Genomic DNA, 25,237 nt, shown 5'->3' with positions numbered 1-25,237 from the left:
AATATAGCAGGCCTGAAACTGCTATCCTTAGAAAGGCCTGCTTGCAAGATTGGCCCTTGCCTGGTTTCTGGGATTTCTGGAGAGTTCCCATCACTCCTGGATAAGAATGGTTCACTGTGCCTGAACTATTTGGAGCAAACAGTACGCTTTATGTTGAATACCTGCTTTCCTCCTGGGAGGCTGTAATTTTTATACATCCTAGGTACATGCATATACATACAGGGAATTTTGGTACATGCTCCAAAAGAAAAATCCGAGTTTGTTGAGAGGAACGTGATAATGAGGCGGGAAAGTGTGAGGCAAGGGTAGCACAGCTATTGGTTCAAATTTTAACTGGACTGTTACAGAAAGGAGTAAAGTCTCTATACCTTCGTGTGGACTCCGCTCTTCGTAGGCGAAGAGGGTCGTCCAGTCCAGCTCGTCGGGCCGACAACCACCCTAGCATCCCGCTCCTCTACTCCGTAGGAACACTGGACGCAGCCATGACAGAGCTCGGGGGCGGGGCTCTAACAGCGGAGTCTCCCATTGGGAGAGCCATGAAGCCGTCTGACCAATGGTGAGCGCCGTTACTGGAAGGGCGTGATCACGGAGGTAGCGGCGTTCCCCCGGCTGGTGGGCGCGCTCGGCCGCTGGGGCGTTTTTGTTACTGTCTTGGCGGGTCTTGCCGGCATCCGGGCAGCCGGCATGGGTTGGTCTCAGGATCTGTTCCGCACCCTGTGGAGAGCGCTGTCTAAGGAAGTGAAGGAGCTAGTGGGCACAGACCAGTTCGGGAACAAATACTACTATATCCCGGCGTACAAGAACTGGAGAGGTGAGATGACAGCGAGCGCAGCGGTGGCGCGGTTAGAAAATCGGGGAAAGTAAGATCGTAAACTAATGCAACGGGCGACACATGCGATGTCACCTGAGGGGGCAATCCGACTTCGTTCTCCCCGCCACCCCTTCACGTTGGTGGCTTTCGCCGAGCGGCTTTGTGCCGAGGCCCGGCCGGCTGTGTGCCCGCTGTCCCTGCGCCCGGCGCCTGGGTCCGGTGCGCCCGACCGCGGCCCGCGCGAGCTCGGCGCACACCGGTCTCCTCGCCGCGCGCGAGCCACGCGGGCGCCGGACGCCCCAGCGTTGGTCCTTGCCGTTGGGGGACGCAGACGGGGACAAACCCTTGGAGGTCTTTTACCAAAGGTCCTCCGAGGGGCAGGAAAGTGGCCTTTCCTCCCGTGGCCTGCTCGCCACCCGGGCAGAGTGGTGTAACTGAAGAGGAGTGTCGTGAGCGCCTCTGCTTTCGCTTTGTTGGCGTTGATCTTTGTCAGTAGCTCCGGACTGGCCCCGAGCATCACTTTCCTTACAACCAAAACCTATCAGAAGTAGGCGGGTGCACACTAACCACGTGGGAAAGAGATCCCCACAAGGCTCCATGGTACCTTTCCCGCGGCTTTTCACTCCAAGACCCTGTTGAACTCATCTTACAGTACGTGGCTCTAAGTCGTGATATTTCTGTGTAGAATTCGTGCGAAGTACGTAGTGAAGTTTAAGGAATTAGAGGGCGTTCCTGTCCGTTGAAATCACACCGCTTAGCCGGAGTCATAACCTCTGTTGTGCTGGTCCCACACCGCGATGCTAAAGATCTCAGGCTTTGGAAAGGCTTGGTTTAGAATTTCAACTTTGACACCTGATAGTTGAGGGGTCATGGAGTAGTTGTCCTCCCCAAGTCTCAGCCTCCTCACTCGACAGTTAGAGATGATGATAATAATCATTATATTGAGAGGCAGTAAGACCAGAATTGTGTTCCATTCATTTTCTGTAACTCTTGACAAAGGGCATTACTTTTTCCTTCCTCATAGAGCACACGTAAAGTATATTCTGTGATTTATCACTCAAAATTGTTTGCCTAGCCTTTTTCTGTAACTTATTTTAATATATTTTTTTATTTTTTAAATATATCTTTATTGATTTCAGAGAGAGGAAGGGAGAGGGAGAGAGAGAGATAGAAACATCAATGATGAGTCATTGATCGGCTGCAGCCCGCAACCCCGGCATGTGCCCTCACCGGGAATCGAACCCTGATCGCCTGGATCCTAGGTCAACGCTCAACCGCTGAGCCATGCCCAGCTGGGCTTATTTTAATATTTTAGACGTTTCCCCAATGAGCTCCTAAACTCTGTCAGGGCAAGAATACTTGTTTTTTTGTTTGTTTTTTTTTTAAGTCCACAAAAAACTTAGTATGGTGATGAAGTATTTCTTGGCAGATTTCAAGCAGAGAGAAAGATATTTCTTTTCTATAAGTTATCAGTAACATTTAAAAGTATGCAGAATATCAGATTGACTTTTAGTTGAAGTATAATTTACATTCATAACATTCATACTTTTTGGTGTACCGTTTTATGGCTTTTGAAAAATGCTTAGTCGTGTTACTGTCACCACAATGAAGATATGGAACAGTTCTTGACATCTCGCCCCCCAATTCCCTCCTACCCCTTAGTGCTTAATTCCCTCACCCCATACCCCGTTGGCAATCATTGATCTGTTTTATGTCCCTTTAGTTTTGTCTTTTCTAGAATATCATATAAATGGAATTATACGGGTGTAGTCTTTGGAGTCTAGCTCATTTCACATGGCACACTGTAGTACAGTTTCATCCATGTGTCTGCAGTTGTTCCTTTTTATTGCTAAGTAGTGTTCTATTTTCATAATACTGAGCTAAAGTTGATGTTCCAAAATGGAATCGGTTGGCGGAAAGGCAGGGATAGCAGGTAACGGTGATGCCCGCTTTTAGTTACTTATTATTTATTAATTTTTATCCTTAGCCTAGGAGATGTTTCCATTGATTTCAGAGAGAGAGAGAGAGACATTGATTTGAGGAAAAAACATTGATTGGCCATCTCCCATGCTCCAACCCGGGATTGAACCTGAAACCTAGATATGTGCCCCAACGAGGAGTGAGCCCCCAACCTTTTGATGTAGGGGAGGACGCTCCAACCGAGCCACTAGGCCAGGGTGATGCCTGCTTTTAGAATGTTGGGTGAATATTTCATCAAACATGGTAGATTTACTTTTGGAATACATTTTTTAAAACTGTATAACCTTCAGGGCTTTTTGCATAGTGAATTGTTTACACTAGACTAGCAGTGATTTTCAAATTGTTCTTTTTTGAAATAATTATGAAATGAATCTCTTTTCAACTTCAACATTTTCTTAGAAAATCTTACATTCTAGCCCGGCCGGGCATGGCTCAGCGGTTGAGCATCGACCTAGGATCCAGGTGATCGAGGTTCGATTCCCGGTCAGGGCACATGCCCAGATTGTGGGCTAGGCAGCCGATCAGTGATTCTCTCATCATTGACGTTTCTATCTCTCTCTCTCCCTCTCCCTTCCTTTCTCTGAAATCAATAAAGATATATTTTTAAAAAAGAAAGAAAATCTTACATTCTAAAAGATTTTTTTCATTTTGCTCTCTCAGTTTTTTAATGAAGCATTGTCGTACACTTATAAAAAATTGTGAGCAAACAAAAATTTGTGCTAAGGTTTTCATGAAAGCACTTACTGCCAAATTATATTTTCTATATTTTTATGAATATATTTAGACTCACAATATTTCAATTATCATTGTGCTGAACACATTACTTATAATATTTCCTGAATTTTACATTTTATGCTTTTGATTTTTTTTTTTAAAAAAGATGGCCTTCTAATATGGAATTCTCAAATACTTTTGGGTAGCCAAATCAGAAGAGATATAAACCAAACTTTAAAGGCGTAATTTAAAATTGAGGTTTCTTAATCTAAAATTGAATTTTGTTTAAAATTGAAGGTTATTTTTTGTCATTTCTATGCGCCTCCTTTAAAAAACCCCTCAAATATTAGTTGGATTTTAGCTTTCATTCTAACTTGAGATTTATTTCTGTTTTATCTGTTTATTTATTTCTAATTTTTGAATTATGGAATACTTCAAACATATAAAGTAGAGAGAATTATAAAGCAAACCTCCATATATCCATTACTTTCAACAGATACCAACTCATGGCTAAATTTTATTTACTGCCCACTCATCTCCACTTATTTTGTAGCAAATACTAAATATGTCATTTTACCTATAAACATTTCAGTATATATCACTTAAACACAAAGACTCCTGTTTTTAAATATACAATAACGCCATCATCACATACAGAAATCAACAATGCCTTAATATCACCAAATATCCTGCCCTTCTCATTTCCCTGGTTGTCCCATAATGCTCTTATTGTTTCATTGATTGATTTGTTTACTTATTTTTGAGATTTGTATAAATCAAGCTTCAAACAGTCTTTATGTTTTGATTGCTAATATGTTTTTAAGCCTCTTGTAATTTATGGGTTCTCTCTTTATGTTGATACCCCCTCGCCAATATACAAGCCTCTGCTTTTTTATGAGTGGGTGGGTGTTGGAAAAAAACTACTTCTTTATTTTCAAATTTTATTTATTGATTTTGGAGAGACAGGAAGAGAGAGAGAAACATCAATTTGTTGTTTTACTTATTTATGCATTCATTGGTTGATTCTTACTGGGGATCTGCAGTCTTGGCATATCAGGGATGATGCTCTAACTAACTGAGCTCCCTGAACAGGATGCTACTTCTTTTAAAAAAAATAATGACATTATCCCATTCATATTTGATGTAATAAGTGGTGAATTTAGTTTTACTTCAGTCATCTTTTTTTTAATGTTTTCTGTTATTTATGTTTTCTTACTCTTGACTACCCTTCTTGAAGCACAGCCTTCATTTTACTAGAAATTGACTATTTTTATCAAGTGAGATCTGAGTGAATGCTACAGCCTGTGTCTTCCTACCTAGCTCTGATAGAATTTCTCTGAGAGAACTGTACTCAGTACTTAGTATGCCTTCTCTTTCAGCGTCTGCAAGTGGGAATCTTTTAAGTGTCAGTATCAAGTCAGAGTTGTAGTTCCCTATGAGAAAGGGGGAAGGAGCTCATTGAGATACTTAGCACATGCTATTGTTAAGAGGTTTTTGTTTTTGCTATAACTTTATTTTGTGACATCTTACAAGCTGTTCATATTAGTGATAACTAAAACCCCCTGTGGGAGCACTGGTAGCATTTTCAAATTCCTTTGACTTGACCCTTACCATTTATTTGCCTCTTGCTTTCCATCCTTTTGCTCTAAGCTTAGAATTTCCTCAGTACTTCTTTTTGAGAAACCCATATAGATTCTTTCCAGTTTGGCCTGTATGTCTGTGCTGATTCACAGGCCAGTCAGCACTGCTGAGTTTGCCTTCCATCTCATTCTGTATCATTTATGGATTTCTCATGTGACAAATATTTATTCATCACTGCTTTATGCAAAACATATCCATTTTATGTATTTCAGGTCTATTGGCTTCATTTTCTGGCCTATTATTACCTTTCTCTGTTTTCCAGTATAACTTCATATCCCCTTATATAGTGTTCTTTAATAAATTCAGTAGGATTTGGGAAGATAAATAAGGTAAACATGAATCAATGGCTATTTTAAACTGAAGTTTACATATTTAATTTGTAACAAATTAGAAATATATTTTCTCCATTTTGTTCTGAACTTAACATAGCCTTGAGTCTTTTTAGAAATGCTTACATTAATGAAAGATAGCATTCATTGAGTGTGAACTCTGATTATTTCATGTTCTTACAACAACCATATAGCTAGAGATTATTACCCTCATCTTAAACATGGGTGATTGTTTAATTTCTAATACTGAGAGTCATGTACACATGCCTGGGTACAGAGTAGGTATTCAAAAAACAGCTGTTAAATGAATTGAGATATTTGTGGACCCAGAATTATAAAAACAAAAACAAAACAAAATATTTTAAAACCATAAGATTTTAGAAAATCTTAAAACAGGTAATTAAGATATATATATGTTTTTTTATTCTTACCCAAGGAAATGATTTTGTTGATTTCTTTTAGAGAGAGAGGAACATCAATGTGAGAAAGAAACACTGGTCAATTGCCTCCCATACGCACTCTGACTGGGAATGGAGCCCACAACCTAGGTATGTCCTGATCAGAAATTGAACCTGCAACCTTTTGGTGTATAGGACAGTGCTCCAACCAACTGAGCCACCCGGCCAGGGCAAGGAATATTTTTATTTATGATAAATAGGCCAAATTATTCTTCAGAGACTAGAATACTCTCATTAGAAATGAATGTCTTTTCCATAACGTTTCTAGTGTGGTTCCTGTTTGGACTTCGCTTAGTCAGTGACCATCCAAGTTTAGTTTTATTGCTAGCATCAAACTTCTGTTAAGATACCCAATCTAGTTTTTTTCCTTTCAGGATGAACATATCATCTGATAATTCAAAACCTGCATCATCCACTGTTATATGTACTTAAAGAGCTGCATTGTTTTTGATGATGTCACCTCAACCAATTTGTATTTAGTAGTTAAATATACTAAAACCTCTAATGAATTACTATTCAATTAAGACATATTTATTAAGAATCAGACAAATTAAATGGTCAAATTTATTAAGAAGGTGTGTCTTGTTTCAGTAGGTAATTGGAAGATCATGATATAGCTCGATTGAATGTGATACTCCATTTGAGAAATAATGAAGACACATTTCAGATTTTTCCAGCAGGTGGCAGCATTGTTTAAAAAACTGTAGGTTGTCAGATTAAATATTTTTCTTGGAGCTGATTTGAGGGAGGAATCTTTTCTCTAAAATAATTGGATTTCTACTTTTCCACCCAAATAAACTCTGCACTACTGCTTTATAAACTGCTAATTCTTCAAACAAGAATTTTATTTTTAAAATTTTTTAAAAAATGTGTCTTTATTGTTGAAAGTATTTCAAATGTCCCCCTTTTCCCCCCACTGATCCCCTCTACCCTGTACTCGCCCCCAAGGCCTTCACCACACTGCTATCTGTGTCCATGGGTTATGCATATAAGTTCTTAGGTTAATCTCTCCCTACCCACCCTCCCAACCCTGTCTTCCCTCTGAAATTTGTGATTCTGTTCCATGCTTCTGTAGGACAAGAACTTAAAAATGACACCATGAATTTTTCCTAGTCAGTAATGCACAATGATGTAAGTGGCAATTATTTTTGAAGAATTGACCAGAAAATTTAAAAATCATACATATAATTTTTCCAACAGTAAGTAATATTCTATCTTAACAATAATTTAACATTATTAAATTGATAGAATATCCTAAAATATCTTATGATCATATCTAAAACATGCTTTCTATTTAGTGGTATCCAAAAAAAGTTGAACTTCCTTTAAAATACTTTGTTGAATATAAAATAATAATTATAAACTTTTTATATAGGTTATGTCAGGGTTGTCCAAAGGTTGCACTTTTTTCTGATCTTCATTTTAAAATTTCATTTCATAACAGTGTTTTCCTCTGAGACTATTTCAGTTGCTTATTGAATTCCCTTAATTTGTGTGTGTATGCATGTACTTAAACAGTTGTATTTTGGTGAAGGATAATACCAACAAAGCCCTGTAGTTCGTGATTGCTTTCCTATCTCACACCAGTAGAGCCACATCTGTGTCATGCTTTTATCCAAGAGAAAAACAGGAGGTTGAAATGTGTTCTCAGCCAAGCATGTCAATCCTTTATACTGGCTTTAAAATGAATTCAAGGAACCTTAATCTTGAATTCTGCCTTTCCCTGCCAAGGGAATATAGGAACATTTTGAGAAGAAATGAAAACTAATAATGAATGAGTGATTAAGTTGTGTTATATCTATTTCTAAGTGAGGCTGAAAATATTTCTTGAAAGAGAAAAATGGTGTACTTGTCCTCTTGCTTTGAAGATTTCATAATTGCTTCACATTAAGAATAGTAATATCAATAGCAACAAGAATGATAATTATTAAGTACTGTGAATTAGACACTATTCGTAGAACTTGTCATGTTCACTGTATTGGTGGAAAAATTATAACAAATGAGAAAAATAATACCTAATGTTGATTTATCAAGGGCATCTAGTGATGTACCCATTTGTATTATCTTTGCGTAGAACCCAGGTGAAACCGTTACTTTTATTACTTAGCCTTCTCACTTTTCAAAGTATTGCTCAGTTCAACAGTTCATTTCTGTTGCTATTTCCAGACTTTCTAAGTGTTAGTCACTCTGCAAGAATTACAAAATCCAGTTGACATACTTGCTTTTGAGAGTTGACAATTGAATGGGTTGGGTAGAGAATTATCTCAGAACTGTATTGCAGACTTCACTGTTTGGTTGTTAGAATAAATTTCTATTTTTATAAAATTACTTAGGTAGTATACAATTTAAAAAAAATATATAGTTTTGTAATTTTAATACCAAAGAAGCTATTTTTTTCCTTTTGTCTTTATTGCCTTCTAGATCACTGGTGCCTCCACTTTGTGGTTCAAGTGACCACTTGCACCCTCTGCCAGAGATTCTAATTAAACTTTTCTTTCTCAGCTGAATATATCATATAAAGTTATTTATTTTCTATGTTTTGCTTATTAAAAAGCATAACTTTTTTTAATCTTCACCCAAATATATGTTTTTATTGAGGAAGGGAGAGACAGACAGACAGACAGACGTTGATGTGAGAGAGAAACATCTATCAGTTGCCTCCTGTATGCACCCCAACCGGGATTGAACCCACAACCTAGGTATTTGCTCTAATTGGGAATCAAACCCATAATCTTTTGGTGTATAGGACAACACTCCAATCAACTGAGCCACCCAGCCAGGGCTAAAAAGCATAACTCATTAAACAGACATTGATCCAGTCTTCCCAGCAGGGCTTTACTATGAAAATTATCTTCTGTCTTTTCTATATATTTTCCATCTTTCCCTCTTCATTGTCTGCTCATTCTCAAATATAAAAGAAGGTGCACAAAAGAGACCACTTAAACTGACCTGTATGAAGTGTCTAGAAAAAGAGCTATTTTGATGGTGGTGGTGGTAGTAGTTGTGTGTGTGTGTGTGTGTGTGTGTGTGTGTATGAGAGAGAGGGAGAAGTTTGATTAGCCCTTTATGTTGAAACCTGAAATCTTCAATAAAATTTACTATGTAATTTCAACTATAAGTTAATTAATAGAATTGAGAATTGAATAATGATTTTTTAACATAGTTTTTCTGACAAAATTATAGCACTATATGACATCCTTTATTTCACATTTATTTCTTTCAATAGGATTAAGAAAAGTATTCTTTTTGCGAAATTTGAGGGCTTACTCAAATTTCCTAAGGATTTTTATTAATCTTTGCCAAATATTCTGTTCATTATCCTGTGAATCTCCTTTCATGTTCTAATCCTTATTGGTCTATCCTATCCACCTCAATTAGAAATTAATGATTTTCTTGCTTTCTTATAATTTTACATTACTTTCATAGACTTCATGAAACCATATTTTGCAAGATTTGCAATTTCACTTTGTGTTCAACTGATGCTATATTTGTAAACATTGGAAAATTAGAGAAATTGACATATGTCAATTGAAGAGTGGGTAGGGATTAAAATATTGAGTAGATATTTAATGTGGATGCATATTGTAAATTTATAGCAAGTATTTTTATTTATTTTGAAACTGTTGCTTTCCTACATGTACTGGAACTTCACTTGGTTAATGAATGTATAGTTAGTCCTTATTGACTGTACTACTTCTGTATTTAAATACCTCTGACACTTGCCTTCCCCTCACTGGCCAGAGTTTTGAAAATATGGTCAGTGTACTTATTTTAACTCTCCTCTAGAATTCACCATTCTCTAAGTGTTGACTTTTGTACTACACACCCCCATTGTGTTATAGTTGATTGGTTTTGTACTTGTTTCCCCGACTCTGTATGTTCTTCTGGACAATGTATGAATTGTAGCAGGTGTTGAAAAAAGCTTGTTTATCTATTTGACTGATAGCTATTGAATCCCCACTGTGCGCCAGGTATAGTTCTAGGCATGACATATATCAATAAATAGAATACACAGAAACCCATGCCCTTTTTGAGTTTGCATTGTAACTAAGGGAGTCAGGTGATAAAAAAAATATATGCATAAATAGAAAATTACATAACTGTCATAGTATAGCAAGTGCTAAGGGAAAAAGAAAATTAAATCAGAGTAAAGGAATCAGGAGTACTGGAAGTAGGGACCGGGGTGAAATTTTTCATGGGATGGTTAGGGTCGGTTGGTTAGATAGTAGCATTTTGAACAGGCTTAGAAGAGGTGCAGAAGCTAGCCAAGTGGGCATCTGGAGCAAGAGTGCTGTGGTCAGAGGGGATAGCAGTGCAACTGAGCGTTTACTCTGAATGAAATGGGAGTTATCCTTAGCACTTACGTTGGTGCCTAACATGTAGAGATATTTTGTTAGTGTTTGTTAAATTGGAAGAAATGGACTCCACAGGAGCAGACTTTGGCTTACCTTACCTCATTTCCTTTCTGGCAGTGCTTCTGCTGCTTCTCTGTCTTAAGCAGCAGAGGAATAAAAAGTAGTCCCTGTAGAATATGAAAGCCCTTGAGGTGGTTTCACATTAAGCCTGAAAGAATTCCTTGTTCCTTTACCTCTAAAATTTGACTTTCTTTTTCTAAGATGTTCTTTCTGAAGCCTTTGAAATTAACCTATATTTAGGGACTGTTCCTATTAGGGAGGCAGTCCACCAAAACTAAGACCACCTTCTGCCATTTTCATTCATTTCTTTAATAGTTATTGAATATCACATATGTGCCAGGCACACTAGAAGTGTGTGTGTGTATGTTTAAAATTATTTTTTAGAAATGTCATTTCCATAATTACTTTCCTTTAGACGCTGAGATCCAGTTTGTAATGAAATATTTCAAGTACTTTAGTTAATGATCAAAATCATAAAATAAACTTAACAGTATAATTAAATACAGGCATTTTAAAATAGAAAATACTTTTCCTCAAAAATTGGAGATTAGTATATATTGTCATTGAAGGTCAAAAGTAAAATTATGAGCCACTGAGAAGATGTTAAATGTAGAAGTGGGATATTTTAAAAATAACCAACTTTTATCAAAGCTAGGACACATGCAAAATACTTAAAGTCTTTGGTAAAGCTTTTAAAGGAGATGTGCCTTTATTAAGCAGGCTTTCTCATGTAATTGTATTTTATTAATGACATCAATATAGAACAATAATACATACAATACTTGAAACATATCATTAATAGGCATTCATCTCACATGTATTTCCTCTATTTTTCAAAGTACTCTTGCCCGCAAGACTTCTTTTGACCACTCAACCATCTGTACCAAAGAAAAGTAGCTGCTGGTAGCACAGCACACTTATCTCTAAATTCATTTTTAATAGAGGCACCTTGTATTTTTCCTTCATGATTCTCACAAAGGTATTTTTCCCCTCTGAATCTTAGATTCACTTTCTTGATCTTTAATTTTTCCATATGAGAGCACTGACTTTGCATTTGTAGTTTTCCAATGAGCAACTTAAAAATAACCTAGCATAATTTATATTAAAAAACATTTCTAATTAAAATAATTCCTGAGTGTTGTTTTTTTTTTTAATCTTTGGTAAACACTGAAAGTTACTCTGCTAGAAAATTAGAGTTAGTGTTTTACTTTGATTTTTTTATTATATCAAACCACATGATCAGCTTGAAGAAGATAAAGAAATCTAAATCATTTAAATTTTTAACCTCCTTTGGATCTGTGTATGTATGTGTGTATCTTTAAGATACAGTTATTTCCTCCCAGATAGGAATTGTAAATGAAGGGCCATTTCAGTGGGTACTTTTTTCATTTATAGATGAGGCAACTGAGATTGTTACTAGCCCAAAGCTCCTAAGAACTCAGGCTATATTTTCCCAGTACAGGTATAGTTTAAAGTGATTTTGTAGTATGCTACTTTTTATTAGTATGCACTACACAATAAATACCTTACTCTTTTTTTATACCAATTGAACTTTCTTTAGTGCCATTATTACTTTATTTATATATGGATATATCTCATGTCTGCTACATTTACAGCTTTTTACCTGTTTTTCTTTTGAAAATAATCTATTTACCAGAATCAAATCAAGCTTTATAGCTAGTTCACAAAGCTATGAAAGCAGCAGGGTTCATAATGGAAGCATTGCCACATACCAACAATAGTAACCCAATACTGTGTTATAATTGTGGCACATGTTCATCAACATGGAGGTCGGGTGATCTCGGTACAGTTTCCAATCAGTCTCTTTTGAAACTCATAAAATAAAATAATAAAATAAACTAAAATAAAATAATAAAATAAAATAATAAATAAAATAAAATAAATAAAATAATAAAATAAAATAAAATAAAATAAAAGTTTGTCTGACTGTGTTGTGCAATATTCCTATAACTGTGTATGCTTTCACTAAGATGTTTTTATTTAAGCAGGATGTCCAAATGAGGAAAATAACTGAATCATTGGAAATGCTATAAAAACAATTGGTTAAATTATAAGAAAGGAAAATGAGTCAAAGCTAATGTCAGATTTTAGTCAGCTATATAACCATTTGTGTAGTTCAAATTAGGTATGATGAAGAGTGCTAACATTGGAGTTAACTTAGTTGAACTCTATTTGGATGACTTACTTTTGATTTATGAGCTGGAAGATAAATCTTGATAACCTGTTGATGACATCAGAGTGTAATTAGAAAATGAAAGAATTAAGCACATTATTTACAACTAAAAAAAATTTCTTTTTTCTTTTTTTTTGAATTACCTAATGACCACCATTTTGCATCCATTAGCAAACAAAATCTTTTCAGGATCTCCCTTTCTAGTGTTACCTTTATTGTACTTGGATTTCTTCCTCCTTATATTTTTTAATTAAATACTTGAGCAAGAACAAAACTTTTTCAATGTCTAAAACAGGAACCTCTGAATGAGGTATTAGCATCTTGGAGAACAGCTTATTCATGGGCCACCTGCGAAATGCCCTGCTAAGTTATTGGCAACCAAGCTCTTAATGTGATTCTCAGCCAATAAGTGGTACCCACCTATTTCTTTTTTGGGCATAGAAAATAGTTAAATTTTAAACTCTGGGAGTCTCAGAAATGAGTCTGGGTCAGGTTTGGAGCCAGCAGAATTAAATTTGTAGCTTACTGCTTGAAATGTCAAAAAGGTAACAAATTCAAGAACATTTTGGGCAACTATAATTTTGTATGAATGAATAAACAACAAATCTAAAGCTTTAATTTTAATAAGGGCAGTTGTGATCATTAACATTTAACTGTGTCCTTTAAGAAACTAATACTGAAGGGACAAAAATTTTAATGATCGCTTTCTTTTCTTTCTAGTATATATAATTTTGGAGGATTATTCTTTTATATCTATTTCTGAAAATTATGAAATAAGATATGTGAAAACTCCAAGTAAATTGTTTCAGCAATAAGAATTATTGCTGTTTTGGAACTATAATAGCTTGACCTTTAAAAAAATGTTCCTTTTGTTTAATAAATATGTGGAATAGACTTATAAAATTTTATTTGCTCTCAAGATGCTGAAAACATATTTTTTTCCTGTGAATAAGCATGAATGTTGGAATCAGAAACTTCACAAAGGCTGTGGCTATTGAGTAAACCATAAAAATGTTATAGAGGTTTGAGTCATGTGCTCTCTCCAAAGTGAAAGGTACTGTTACTTAATCCTAATCTATGTGATCATCATTTCTTTCTGCAAAAATCCCATTTTTCTTTCCTCACAGTATTCCACACAGTAGGTGATACCTTTTTCTGGCTTCCTTCCTATAATATAACTTAACTGTGGAAAATTTCTTACCAAACCTTCATAAGCCACTTAATTTTTTTGGCTAGATAATTTATTGTTAAAATGGGATTTTTAAGTATAGGAGACCCATTGTAGTCAGATTTATGATTTAAAATTTTGAATACTTGAGTGCACTGTATCAAGTCATGCTTTCAGTATAAATGAAATATGAAGCCACTTATCCATAGCAGAGAAGGTAAAATTGGAGTCTTTGAATCTATATTTTCTTAATATAGATTCTATATATTCAAAACCCTAGCAGACCAATTCAAGTTTAGTGGAAATAATGGCATGTTACCCCAGATGGGTAAGGAGCAGAGAGTCTCAGATTTTTTCCACATAGCAGTTACGCCACTAGATATTAATGTAGGTTGATAAGATAATCTTTTAAAATATAAGTGCCCCTTTTGGAGGAGTAAAGCTATCATTAATTCTCACTCTGGATTGTTTTAACTATTAAGGATAACAAAATCAAATTGAATTAAAGGGCAGTTAAGACTGAGAATAGTTTTAGAAGTTTAAGGAGAGAGGATATCTTCCTCTCTCTTACTTGTGAGGCTTTCCTATGAGTGGAAGACTTTTTAGATACAGAAAGAATGAGGAACCAGAAAATGGGGGAGACATTTCGGGAAGGAAGTAGAGTGGTCAAGGTAACTGCAGTTTTGCTCAGAGTCCCTGAAAAATCACCTTTCTCTTTGACAGATCTAATCTGTGCATCCTTGCAGAATCTCTGTCCCCATCCCAGGCCTACTGAATCAGCATCTTCATTGTTACAAAATCCACAGATGATTCACATGCGTCACTTGAAGTGACTAATTTATCCTAAAGTTGGAGAAGCACTGCTCCAAGTGACTGATTTCTGAGTTAAGCAAGTGTGGTTTAGAAAGCATCCTTTCCACCCTCCAAGCCCCTCCCCATTTCTCCCCCACTCCCTTCCTCTGCCTCTGTTATTTGATCTTTCTAGTCCAGGCTACTCAGCTCACTGTTATGTATCCTTGGTACTTCCCTCGTTGAGACAGAGAGGGAAAGAAGAGCGGAAGACGTGCTAAGAAATATACCACCTAAAAGAGGTTAGTGAAATAAGTCAAATTTCCCTCTTATGTGACCCTCATCACCAACCTTATGACGTATCAGATGGTAGAAAATTTTCTTATGTACAACCCTTCAGAAGATATTACCTTACACTCAGAGAGCCTCTCATGTAAGGAGGTGGGATTATTACATCCAGGTGCATTCCGGGGTAGAGCTTTTGCGTGATAGTGTTCTCACAGTACCTGATACAAGGGCTGGCAGCCTCCTGCCAGGTAACAGATTCTGTTGCTGCTCTTAAGTGTTCTGCTTCTCTGGCTGATACGGGAAAAGAAGCAGATTTCTGATATCTCATGACTAAATTTCAGGCAGCATCTAATTCTAATGGCATATTTGGCACCAACAAGGCTACATCCCTCCTTCATAAAAATAAAAATGATGGATATTTCCATGATCATATCACACTTTTAAAATTTATAACCCTCTGTCTACCTTTTAATGTCATTGTACTGTGAGTTGTACATAAATCCCTTAATGGTATTCATTGTTAAAAACAGTGGACATGGTAGACCAGGACTAGCTAGGTTATGTTTTTAGCTACTAGAAGATTAGTGAGTGTAAACTTAAAAAAAGAAAAATATAATCATTTTCTGTACTGTTTATAATACGGAGATTAAAAGAAAATAATTCCTAAGACTTTTCTTCCTCAAAACTATCTTGAAAATGAGTCTTGCAAGTAGCTTCAAAATGGGAACTAACATAAGATAGTATTTTACCCCTTCACTTCTTTCATTTGCCCATTTCCATGTACTATTTCCTGAATTAATCAAGAGACTGAGTGTCATTTGCAGCAAACACTAAACGTTCACACATCCCCAATAAAAATTTTCCAGTATTTGTGGCTATGAGGTTACTCGTGATGATGCCTATAGGTATATGGTAAACTGTCTTTTGGGTCACTTGGCCCAAGTTTACTAGCTATTGCTAACAATTGATATAGATCTCCTAAGAGTAGAAGCTTGTGCCTTTTTTTGGTCACATTTTTCTCCTTTTATTACCCTTCTGCTCCCAGTGATGATGAGCTAAACAGAGGAAGGTTGGTAGTGCTATTTAAGTGCCATATAAGTTTATGATGAAGAGTGCCTGAAATTGATTTTTGAGAATCTAAAGAACCCCCATTTTTTCTCATGCCGGCTCCAGGAAGAGGGTACTTAAAATCAGTGCCAGCTCAGGTATCTTCCCGACCAAAAAAATATCTCAAGTTACAGATGTGGTTGCTGTTGAGGAAGCATGTCACCAGTTTAGTGGGAAAGTTTAGACCAAATTAAAGATCTTAGAGTAGTGTTTCTTATCCAAACTCTTTTGTACTTACACTTTGAGCACTTAGAGAAATACACAGTTTAAATGGATAACTACAGACCTATAAAATAGAACTGAGAGTTCAAAAATAAACCTATACATCCATGGCCGATTGATTTGCAGCAAGGACTAAGACCATTCAATGGGAGAAAGAATAGTTTCTTTAACAAATGGTGCTGAAACAATTAGGTATCCACATATGAAAGAATAAAGTTGAACTCCCATCTTACACCATATACAAAATTCAACTCACAGTAGGAGCTAAAACTGTAAAGCCCCTAGGTGTAAGTCTCATGACCTTGGGTTTGGCTATCGATTCTTATATGACACCTGAAGCAAAGTCAACAAAAGAAAAAATAAATTAGAATTCATCAAAATTAAAAACTTTCGTTCATCAAAAGACATTATCAAGAAAGTGAAAAGGCAGCCTACAGAATGGGAGAAAATATTTGCAAATCATATATCTGATATGAGTCTAGTATCCAAAACAAATGACAAAAAGTAACAACTGAATTTGGAAATGGGCAAAGAATTTGAATAGACATTGCACCGAAGAAGATATACAAATGCATGAATGGATGCTTAACATCAGTAGTCATTAGAGAAATGCAAATCAAAACAAGATACCATTTTACATCCACTAGGATGGCTATAATAAAAAAATTAAAATTAAAAGTGATGGCCGAGATGTGCAGAAATTGGAACCCTCATACATTGCTGATAGGAATGTAGCAGCGGCTCTGGAAAACAGCTTTATGGTTCTTCAGAAAGTTAAACAGAATTACATATGACCCAGCAATTCTACTTATAAATATATATCCAAAAAAGAATTAATACAGGTACTCGAACAAATACTTGTACACAAATGTTAATAGAATTATTCACAGTAGCCAAAAGGTGAAAACAACGAAAATGTTCATCAGTGGATGAATGGAAAAACAAATTGTGGTATGTATATGTGGTGGAATATTACTCAGCTTTAAAAAGGAATGAAGTACTGACACATGGTACAACATGGATGAACCTGTGAACATATCATGCTACATAAGTCAAACATGAAAGGTAATATATTGTATGATTCCATTTACATGTAATATCCAGAATAGGTAAATCCATTGGAACAAAGCAAGTTGCCGGGGCTAGGAAGAGGGGAGAACAGGGAGTGACTGCTTAATGGTTATGGGGTTTTCTTTTGCAGCGATGAAAAGGTTTTGGAACCTGATAGAAGAGTGGTACACAACACTAAGAATGTACTAAATGCCACTGAATTGCGTACTTTAAGGTAGTTTTATTTTACATGAATTTCACCTTGATTTTTTTTTATACTAATGTACAGGGATAATGCAATCAGTATCAGCATCATCAAATACAGTTTATTTTAAAAAATGTTTGCTAAGGAGTCAGAATACTTTATTCTGGAACTATTTAGAAATCTCTTAAAAAAATAGGTGCTCTGTTTTGCTGTGTTATATGGTGTGTTTTTTTGTTTTGTTTTGTTTTTTGCCTTTTTATAAATCAGAAAAGCTAACAATGTTTAGAATTCCAGATTGAGAGAATTTTTTTTCTTTTTTGGATGGAATTTGCATAATGAATTTTTTTTTTTTTTTTTTACCTCACCTAAGGATATTTTTTCCATTGCTTTGCAGAGAGAGAAGTAGAAGGGTGGGGGGCGGGGAGAGAGAAAGAGAAAGAGAAAGAGAGACATTGATGTGAGAGAGACATATCAATTGGTTGCCTCCCACGTGCACCCTGACCGGGGCTGGGATCAAGCCTGCAACCGAGGTATGTGCCCTTGGTCAGAATAGAACCTGGGACCCTTCAGTCCGTGGGCTGATGCTCTAACTACTGAGCCAAACCGGCTAGGGCTGCATAATGATTTTTTATGGGAAAAATAAAAAATGTCAGAAGACAAAATGATAGAAGAGAAAAATAAAGTTGTTATAAATCATTGCTAAAGAGTATTATGAAATCTTCATAGTGTTGAAGGATCCAATGCTCAATTAAGAGTATGTAATCTGTCAGTATCAATATGTGCTAATTATTTGCCCCCCCCCCAAAAAAAGATGAACAGAGATTAAAAGAGCTTTAGTCTCTAGTGCTCCTTTTTAATGAGAAATGAGTAGATTTAATGTTCATTTGCCACATATGGTTTCATTAAGAGCACTTCAGCTTTTCTCTGCCCTGTTTGAGGCTTTACACTTAGAAAAGTAAATGCAGCCTCCCGTCAGACCTGCCAGAATTTTAGTATGTACTAGTTTGTTCAAAGGTTATCTTTCAACACTTTCTAAACCATGTTTAGAAATGTTTTATCCATAAATTAGCTTATTTCACATTTAAAGTCAGTAAATGATATGCTGATAATTGTTTGTTAAGAAAACATACAGATATCAAAATAAGAATCTTAAATATCAATTGACACTTAATAATGAAATACAATTAAGAGTAGAGTTAACCTGAGGTGTAAATCTACTGCTTCCTTCAGGTTAGCCCTTTGGCTTTCCTTCTGCCTTCATTTAAGAAGACCTGGACCCTTGCCTGCTGTTTTACCCTGTGGATTAGAGATTTTCACCTTGCTCCTTGGTGATGTTCCATCAGCCTCCTCTGTTAGTCTCATGACCAGTGACCACTGGAGATAAAACACCTGAATACGTGAAATGTTTTGTGAAATCTTTGTTTTAGGCTACCTAGCAAATTAAATCCCTGCTCAGAATAATATAAGAATTACTACAGAATGACAATAAGAGAGATTGCTAGCAGAGAATGGGTAATAGAGTGTCTGCAAACCATAGAGCAACTTATGTTTAAATAAGAGAGAGAGTGTCAGAGTTAGAGGGACAAAATCCGATTTCTGGTCCACATCTTATTCTGTGAATCATTTTCGTATTATGGCATGGCCTTTTTCTAGCAGCACTCTTTGGACGTCCAGCCACACATGATACTATTCCTAAAGGTTCTATTCTTATTCTCTTTCCTTGGCAGAAACACCCCAGGGAGGGAGCCAACTTGAGTTCCCCTTTCCCAATTACCTTCTAACTATTTCTCCTATCCCATATTCCCAGCTATTCCCCTCAAGGCTTTTCTCTGTATAATAAGTCCAGATGGGCCCAACCTCCTTATACTTTTACTTTTAGGTTATATTTGTCTTTCTATTTCTTTTTAATGAGCTCTGTTTCACATTTGCCTTTGTTTAAAAATGATTGGGAGAATGCAAAGAATGACTTCCCTGTGCAACTTTATTTCCAAAGGGAATACCATTATGAAGACTGCACCAATACAGACTCGTAATTCACTGTGCCCATGATATCTGCTCTCCGTTAATATTTTGTAGGGTTGCACTGAACATATTTTTCTCACCTGTGCTGTTCTAATAGTCTTGGTAGACATAATTCATTTGGTCTTCAAGATAGCGAATCCTTATTAAATATAGTTTGATTGGAAGTCATGTCTGATAAAATATTCTATCACTTTAGATATTTAGTAAAATCTTATTACATTGTGATGAATGGCTTAATAAATAAAAAGAATCTTTATTGAAGACATTTTTCCTTTTGACTCTTTTTCTTTTGGGTACTAACCTCAGGATTGATCCTGCTGGATCCTCAGTCATCATCTGCATTCCCTGATCAGACCTTCTTACACGGTCACCTTGTAACATAGGAGTGTTGCTGGCCCAGTGGCAACCAAGATTATACCTTAAAAACAAAACAAAATAACAAGCCCTGCTTAATCAACACATTCTTACCTACCCTCTAAAGCTAGTATACTCATATTTCCTCTGCAGCTAGAATGAGGTTTTAATGGGTTGGGAAGGAGTGGAAAGGATTGATAGGAAGACTGAGGTGAAGTATAGGATGACGTAAGCTGCCTGCTTGGATCAGCTCTAGAATGGGCAAGAGGTGACTAGGGCAGTACCAACTAAGACAGGGTTGTCAGAAAGTGGACTTGGAACTTAGAAAAGGAGTTCATCTTAAAAAGGAGTTCAACTCAGGGTCAATTATTAATTTAAATTATCAGATAGGTCTCCTTTTCGTTACTTACTCTGTGAGTCCTGACTTACCATAGCATAAGGAATGTAGTTTTAGTTTGATATATCACTCACCTCTCTTTCAGATAAAACAAGAGTATTCAACACTAACTCCTTTAGAGTCTTAAGTAGTCACATATTTTTTATTCATGTTGATTTAAGGTGGTAAAAAACTTGAAAATGTGGTTTTGTATTTCAAAATCTACATTGAACTTATACCAATGTATAAATTCAAGGGGCACTGGAATCAGTATAATTTATGGTGCTTTTTTCCTCTCAGGATGAATAACTTCAAATTCAGTAAAGTGTTGTTTGGCTTTTCTTACCCAAATGGTATACTTACCTGGTTCATTTCAATAGTTGTCTATTTTCCCTTTCAGAAATGTCTGTTCTCTCACCAGGAGACTAAAACACTGTGCAGATGTACAGTTGGATACAGTGATACCAATATAATATATGCACTGTTCAATAATTTATTTTATATCTAGAGTGATGCATCTGTTTCCTTCTTGTGGGAGGGGGTTTATGCTTCATTTCAATGTCATTTTAGGTACTGGTCCAATTCTTCCATCCAGTTAACCAAAAATGAAAATTTCCATCTGTTCAATTGCCATTCAGAGGAATGTTTTATCTCTAAAGCACATTATGACAACTAAAATTGACAGGATAATCTGTCTGACTTTTTTATTTCCTTTTCAGATTCTCTTGAGCTTTAACAAGGGAGCATTTTTTTTGTATAGCTGCCTAAGATGGTGGGATTTACTCTTTTCTCTGGTGACTGAACCAGTAGAGCACGAGGGCTGTCCACTCTTCACTGCTGTCACCAGGGCAGTGCAAGCATGGTGGAGGTCTGCCAATACTATTTCACATTCCACTGAATTTAGACTCTTTCTAATCGACTTTTGGAAGGTACAGTTATAGGGTGATTTTTATTGATCATTCTGTACTTCAGAAAACTGGCTGAGAAGGCTTTTGTAATATACTATCTCTAAAGTTTTTTAACTCTTTACTTTAAAAACTAAGAATATTGCCTGGCCGGGCATGGCTCAACGGTTGAGCATCGACCTGGGATCCAGGCAATCGGGGTTTGATTCCCAATCAGGGCACATGCCCGGGTTGCGGGCTCGATCAATGACTCTCTCATCATTGATATTCCTATCTCTCTCTCTCCTTCTCCTTTTCTCTCTCTGAAATCAATAAAGATATATTTAAAAAAATAAAATAAAATAAAAAAATAAAAACTAAGAATATTGCCTCAAATAAGTTGTTGCTGAAATGGCAGAAAGATTTTTACTATTACTATTCCAATATAAATTAACACCCCTCCCCCCAAAAAAACACCTCTTTCTATTTATAGACCAGGTAAGGATTTTAAGTGCAGTGAATTAATCAAGGTCCTGGCTCTCAAAGGATTATATCCTCAGAACAGCACAATCAGGTTGAAATAACTAATTTTTATGACTATGTAAAATAGCAATACACTAACACTTTATGTTGAACCCCAGAAAAAAATTATTCTAGATACCTAGGTTTCTTTGAAATGCCTACACTTTTAATAAACATCTCTCACATACTCTGTATCTTTTCTAGTCTTCTTGAAGAGGTTATATGATTGCATTACAATAATGACCGCCATTTACTTTTTTATCCTGTAAAATGTGTGTACCTTCACAGCCCTTTTGAGGTAATATATTGGGCTGTTTGCATTCATGTTATTTATCCTACATGGCTGTGCTCACTTAGTTTTTGTGACCTTTTTGTTTTTATTTTTTGTCTTTTCCCATGCTATTGGCTTACAGATATTCCTTTTTCCTTCCTATGTCTTATGTACCTTCCTATAGCAAATATGATTTCCTGTGCATCAAATTAGTAAGTTAGAGTACTATATTCCAATGATATATTATGCTAGCAATTTAAAGGATAATAGTTTTAAACTGAAATTGATGTTTTCTTACAGTGCAAAGTCTTTGATATAATGGATAACCAACTGTAGACAACTCAATATGTGGAGTATTTAAAAAGCTGTGATTGTGAAATTGATTGGAATATCATATAAGGGAGTAAAAGAACACTACTGAGAACATTAAACATCAGAACTGAAAGAGATCTTAGATACTTTTTAGTTGTAGTAATAGGAAATATGTATTTTTGTATACTTTATGGGAAGCTGAGTAAATTTGGATCTAATATTTGAGGTCTCTGGGATTTCATGATCCTAGAAATGCTCTTGTTAAACTGCTATTGGTATCTCAGCTTCATTGGGAATGCTTTAGTTTGTCAGTCTATCCTTGTGGACCATTTTCTTGGGGAAATGTAACTAGATAGCATTTAAAACATAGTCACATCATTTAAGGGATTATAATTTATTATAATTCCAGGACTATAGATATTTATGTTTTAAAAGCATTTTAAACTTCTCTCCTTAATCACCTAAAAAAGCAAAGAAAGGACAGGAGGGAAGAAGAGGAGAGGGAGGGAGAGAGAAAGAGGAAAGGAAAGGAAGGGAAAGGGGAAGGGAGGGGAGGGGAGGGGAGGGGAGGGAAGGGGAGGGGAGGGGAGGGGAGGGGAGGGGAGGGAAGGGAAGGGAAGGGAAGGGAAGGGAAGGGAAGGGAAGGGAAGGGAAGGGAAGGGAAGGGAAGGGAAGGGAAGGGAAGGGAAGGGAAGGGAAGGGAAAGGAAAGGAAAGGAAAGGAAGGGAAAGGAAAAAAAATTGGTGCCAGATTCCTGCCTTAGCTCACGATCTTGTGGGAAAAATTAGTCATATAATAAGGGTAAGAAAAAATTGCTATGAGAGTTCAGAAGCTGTATGTGTAACGGTTTCTTTGAGTGCTGGGGAAAGGAAAAAACAGAACAAGCTATTGGTCTTGGAGGCAAAGCAGTTCTTTAAGAGGAAAAGGGGAAGAGGGTTAGGGAAGCAGCCCAGGAGAGAGGAATGGTGTGAATGGGGGAGTACCTGCAGGTACTCACACACTGTTTTTGTTTGTTGTTCTGGTACCTAAGGACTTGTAGTATGTGACCTAAAATGTTATTTTATTCAGTGAATAGGCACTGATAGCATACCTTCTGCACAGCACTGTGCTAGGGGATATGGAGGACCCAAAAGGAAGTGAGGGCCAACCCTGTCTTCACAAGCTGGACGACGTAATTGGCAAATTCTAATAGGCAGCTAGTCCTACTTGAATTTGAATCCTAGCTTAACCACTCCATGACTCTTTGATTTACTCACAAATGCTTACTGAGCACCTACCATGTGTTAGGTATTCTGAATGCTAAAATACTATGGTAAACAATGTATAAAAGGTACATGTTCTCATGACATTCTCATTTTCTCTAGCTTTATTGAAATTCAATTGAAATATAATGTTGTGTAAGTTTAATGTGTATAAATAATGATTTGATATGTTTATACTGGAAAATGATTACCACAGTAGGGTTAGTTAATACCTCTATCACCTTACATAATTATTTTACTTTTTTATGGTGGGGACATTTGAGATCTACTCTCTCAGCAATTTCAACTATATAATACAGTACTGTTAACTATACTCACTATGCAGTACATTATATTTCCAGAACTTATTTATATTATAACTTGAAATCTGTACCCTTTGACCAACATTTCCCCATATCCTCCATCCCCCACTCCCTGGCAACCACAATTCTACTCTTACTATGAGTTCAGCTTTTTTAGAGTCCACATGTGAGATCATGCAGTATTTGTCTTTTTCTGACTATCTCACTTAGCATAGTGCCTTCAGAGTCCATCCATGTTGTTGAAAATGGCAGGATTTCCTTCTTTCTCATGGCTGAGTAATATCCCATTGAATATATTATACCACATGTTCTTTATCCATTTGTTCAACACTTAGGTTGTTTACATATCTTGGCTGATATGGATAACACTCAATGAACATGGGAGTACAGACAGCTCTTGGAAATACTGATTTCATTTCCTTTGGCTATATACCCAGGGATGCCATTGTTGGATCTATTTTTAATTTTTTGAGGAACTTCCATACTGTTTTTCATAGTGGCTGTACCAATTTATCTTCCTACCAACAGTGCACAAAGGTTCCCTTTTCTCCATATCCTTGCTAACACTTATCTCTTGTTTTTTTGTTTGTTTGGTTTTGTTTTTTGTTTTTTTAAAAATATATATCTTTATTGATTTCAGAGAGAGGAAAGGAGAGGGAGAGAGAGAGAGACAGAAACATCACTGATGAGAGAGTCATTGATCGAGCCCGCAACCAGGGCATGTGCCCTGACCGGGAATCGAACCCCGATCGCCTGGATCCTAGGTCGACGCTCAACTGCTGAGCCATGTCCGGCTGGGCTCTTGTTTTTTTTATAATAGCAATTCTAGCAGATGTGAGGTATCATGATATTAATTTTAGAAGAGGGAGACAAATAATAAAACAAATATATAAACAATATTCTGTCAAATAATTAGAAGTGCTATGAAGAAATAAACTGGAATATGTGATAAACAAGTGGGACAGGGACACGTGGATTTTTCTTTTGGTTGAAGGACACTTAGGGTCTGAGTGATCAAGTACCACCAGTCATGAGAGAGACATGCAAAGAGCTGTTTCAGACCAAGGACACATACAAAAGAAGTTAACACTTTTCTGAGATATGGTGGGTTACAGATAGCATTGAACCCTAAATCATCCAGTCAGATCCATATGTCACCCCCATTCCACTGATCCTCTATGATTATAAAATGTCCATCGCTTCAATATGACTTATACATTGATTCTTTTATTCTTTTAATTAGAAAACTATATTTAACACATAATTGATCATTCCTGGGTATATGTCTAAAGAATGTACTTGAATATGGGTATTACCATTTAGTTAATATTATAATAGCAACATGACCTTTTAAGTTCAGTGATCATTTTGATCAAAGCATTTGAGTCATGAGAGCTTCCAAAAATACTGGTAACACTAAGTTTCAGAGTTTGAAACAATGCAGTAGAAAGAAGCTGTCAATCACTGTTTAGTTCCTAAGGAATGAGTGTTCACATTTCTCAAAGCTTGATCACTATATTACTAAGAGCAGCCTTTGTGAGAAGGATTAGCAAGCCCATGT

General features: G+C 36.3%; 2 protein-coding genes across 6 annotated transcripts in view; one reads left to right on the top strand and one right to left on the bottom strand.

Annotated features, from left to right (window-relative positions):
- ERCC8 (ERCC excision repair 8, CSA ubiquitin ligase complex subunit) overlaps positions 1-500 on the bottom strand; it is a 41,076-nt gene extending 40,576 nt beyond the window's left edge. For 3 of the 5 annotated variants that reach the window (XM_081131070.1, XM_081131072.1, XM_081131071.1), the window contains exon 1: positions 369-500. Coding sequence is in view for 2 of the 5 variants with exons in the window: in XM_081131068.1 (XP_080987194.1) it covers positions 369-445 (77 nt within the window). In the remaining 3 variants the exon portion in view is untranslated. The remainder of the gene's footprint in view (positions 1-368) is intronic. The other 2 variants (XM_081131068.1, XM_081131069.1) reach the window with 1 other exon arrangement.
- Positions 501-571: 71 nt separating this feature from the next.
- The window catches only part of NDUFAF2 (NADH:ubiquinone oxidoreductase complex assembly factor 2), a 106,642-nt gene continuing 81,976 nt past the window's right edge, over positions 572-25,237 (top strand). Inside the window, exon 1 of the mRNA XM_081131067.1 lies at positions 572-811. Within this exon, the coding sequence (XP_080987193.1) occupies positions 685-811 (127 nt within the window). The 5' untranslated portion in view covers positions 572-684. The remainder of the gene's footprint in view (positions 812-25,237) is intronic.

Source organism: Miniopterus schreibersii (assembly GCF_964146895.1).
Source record: "Miniopterus schreibersii genome assembly, chromosome: 3".
NCBI classification, from domain to species: Eukaryota; Metazoa; Chordata; class Mammalia; order Chiroptera; family Miniopteridae; genus Miniopterus; species Miniopterus schreibersii.
This window is presented reverse-complemented; position numbering and strand designations above follow the sequence as displayed.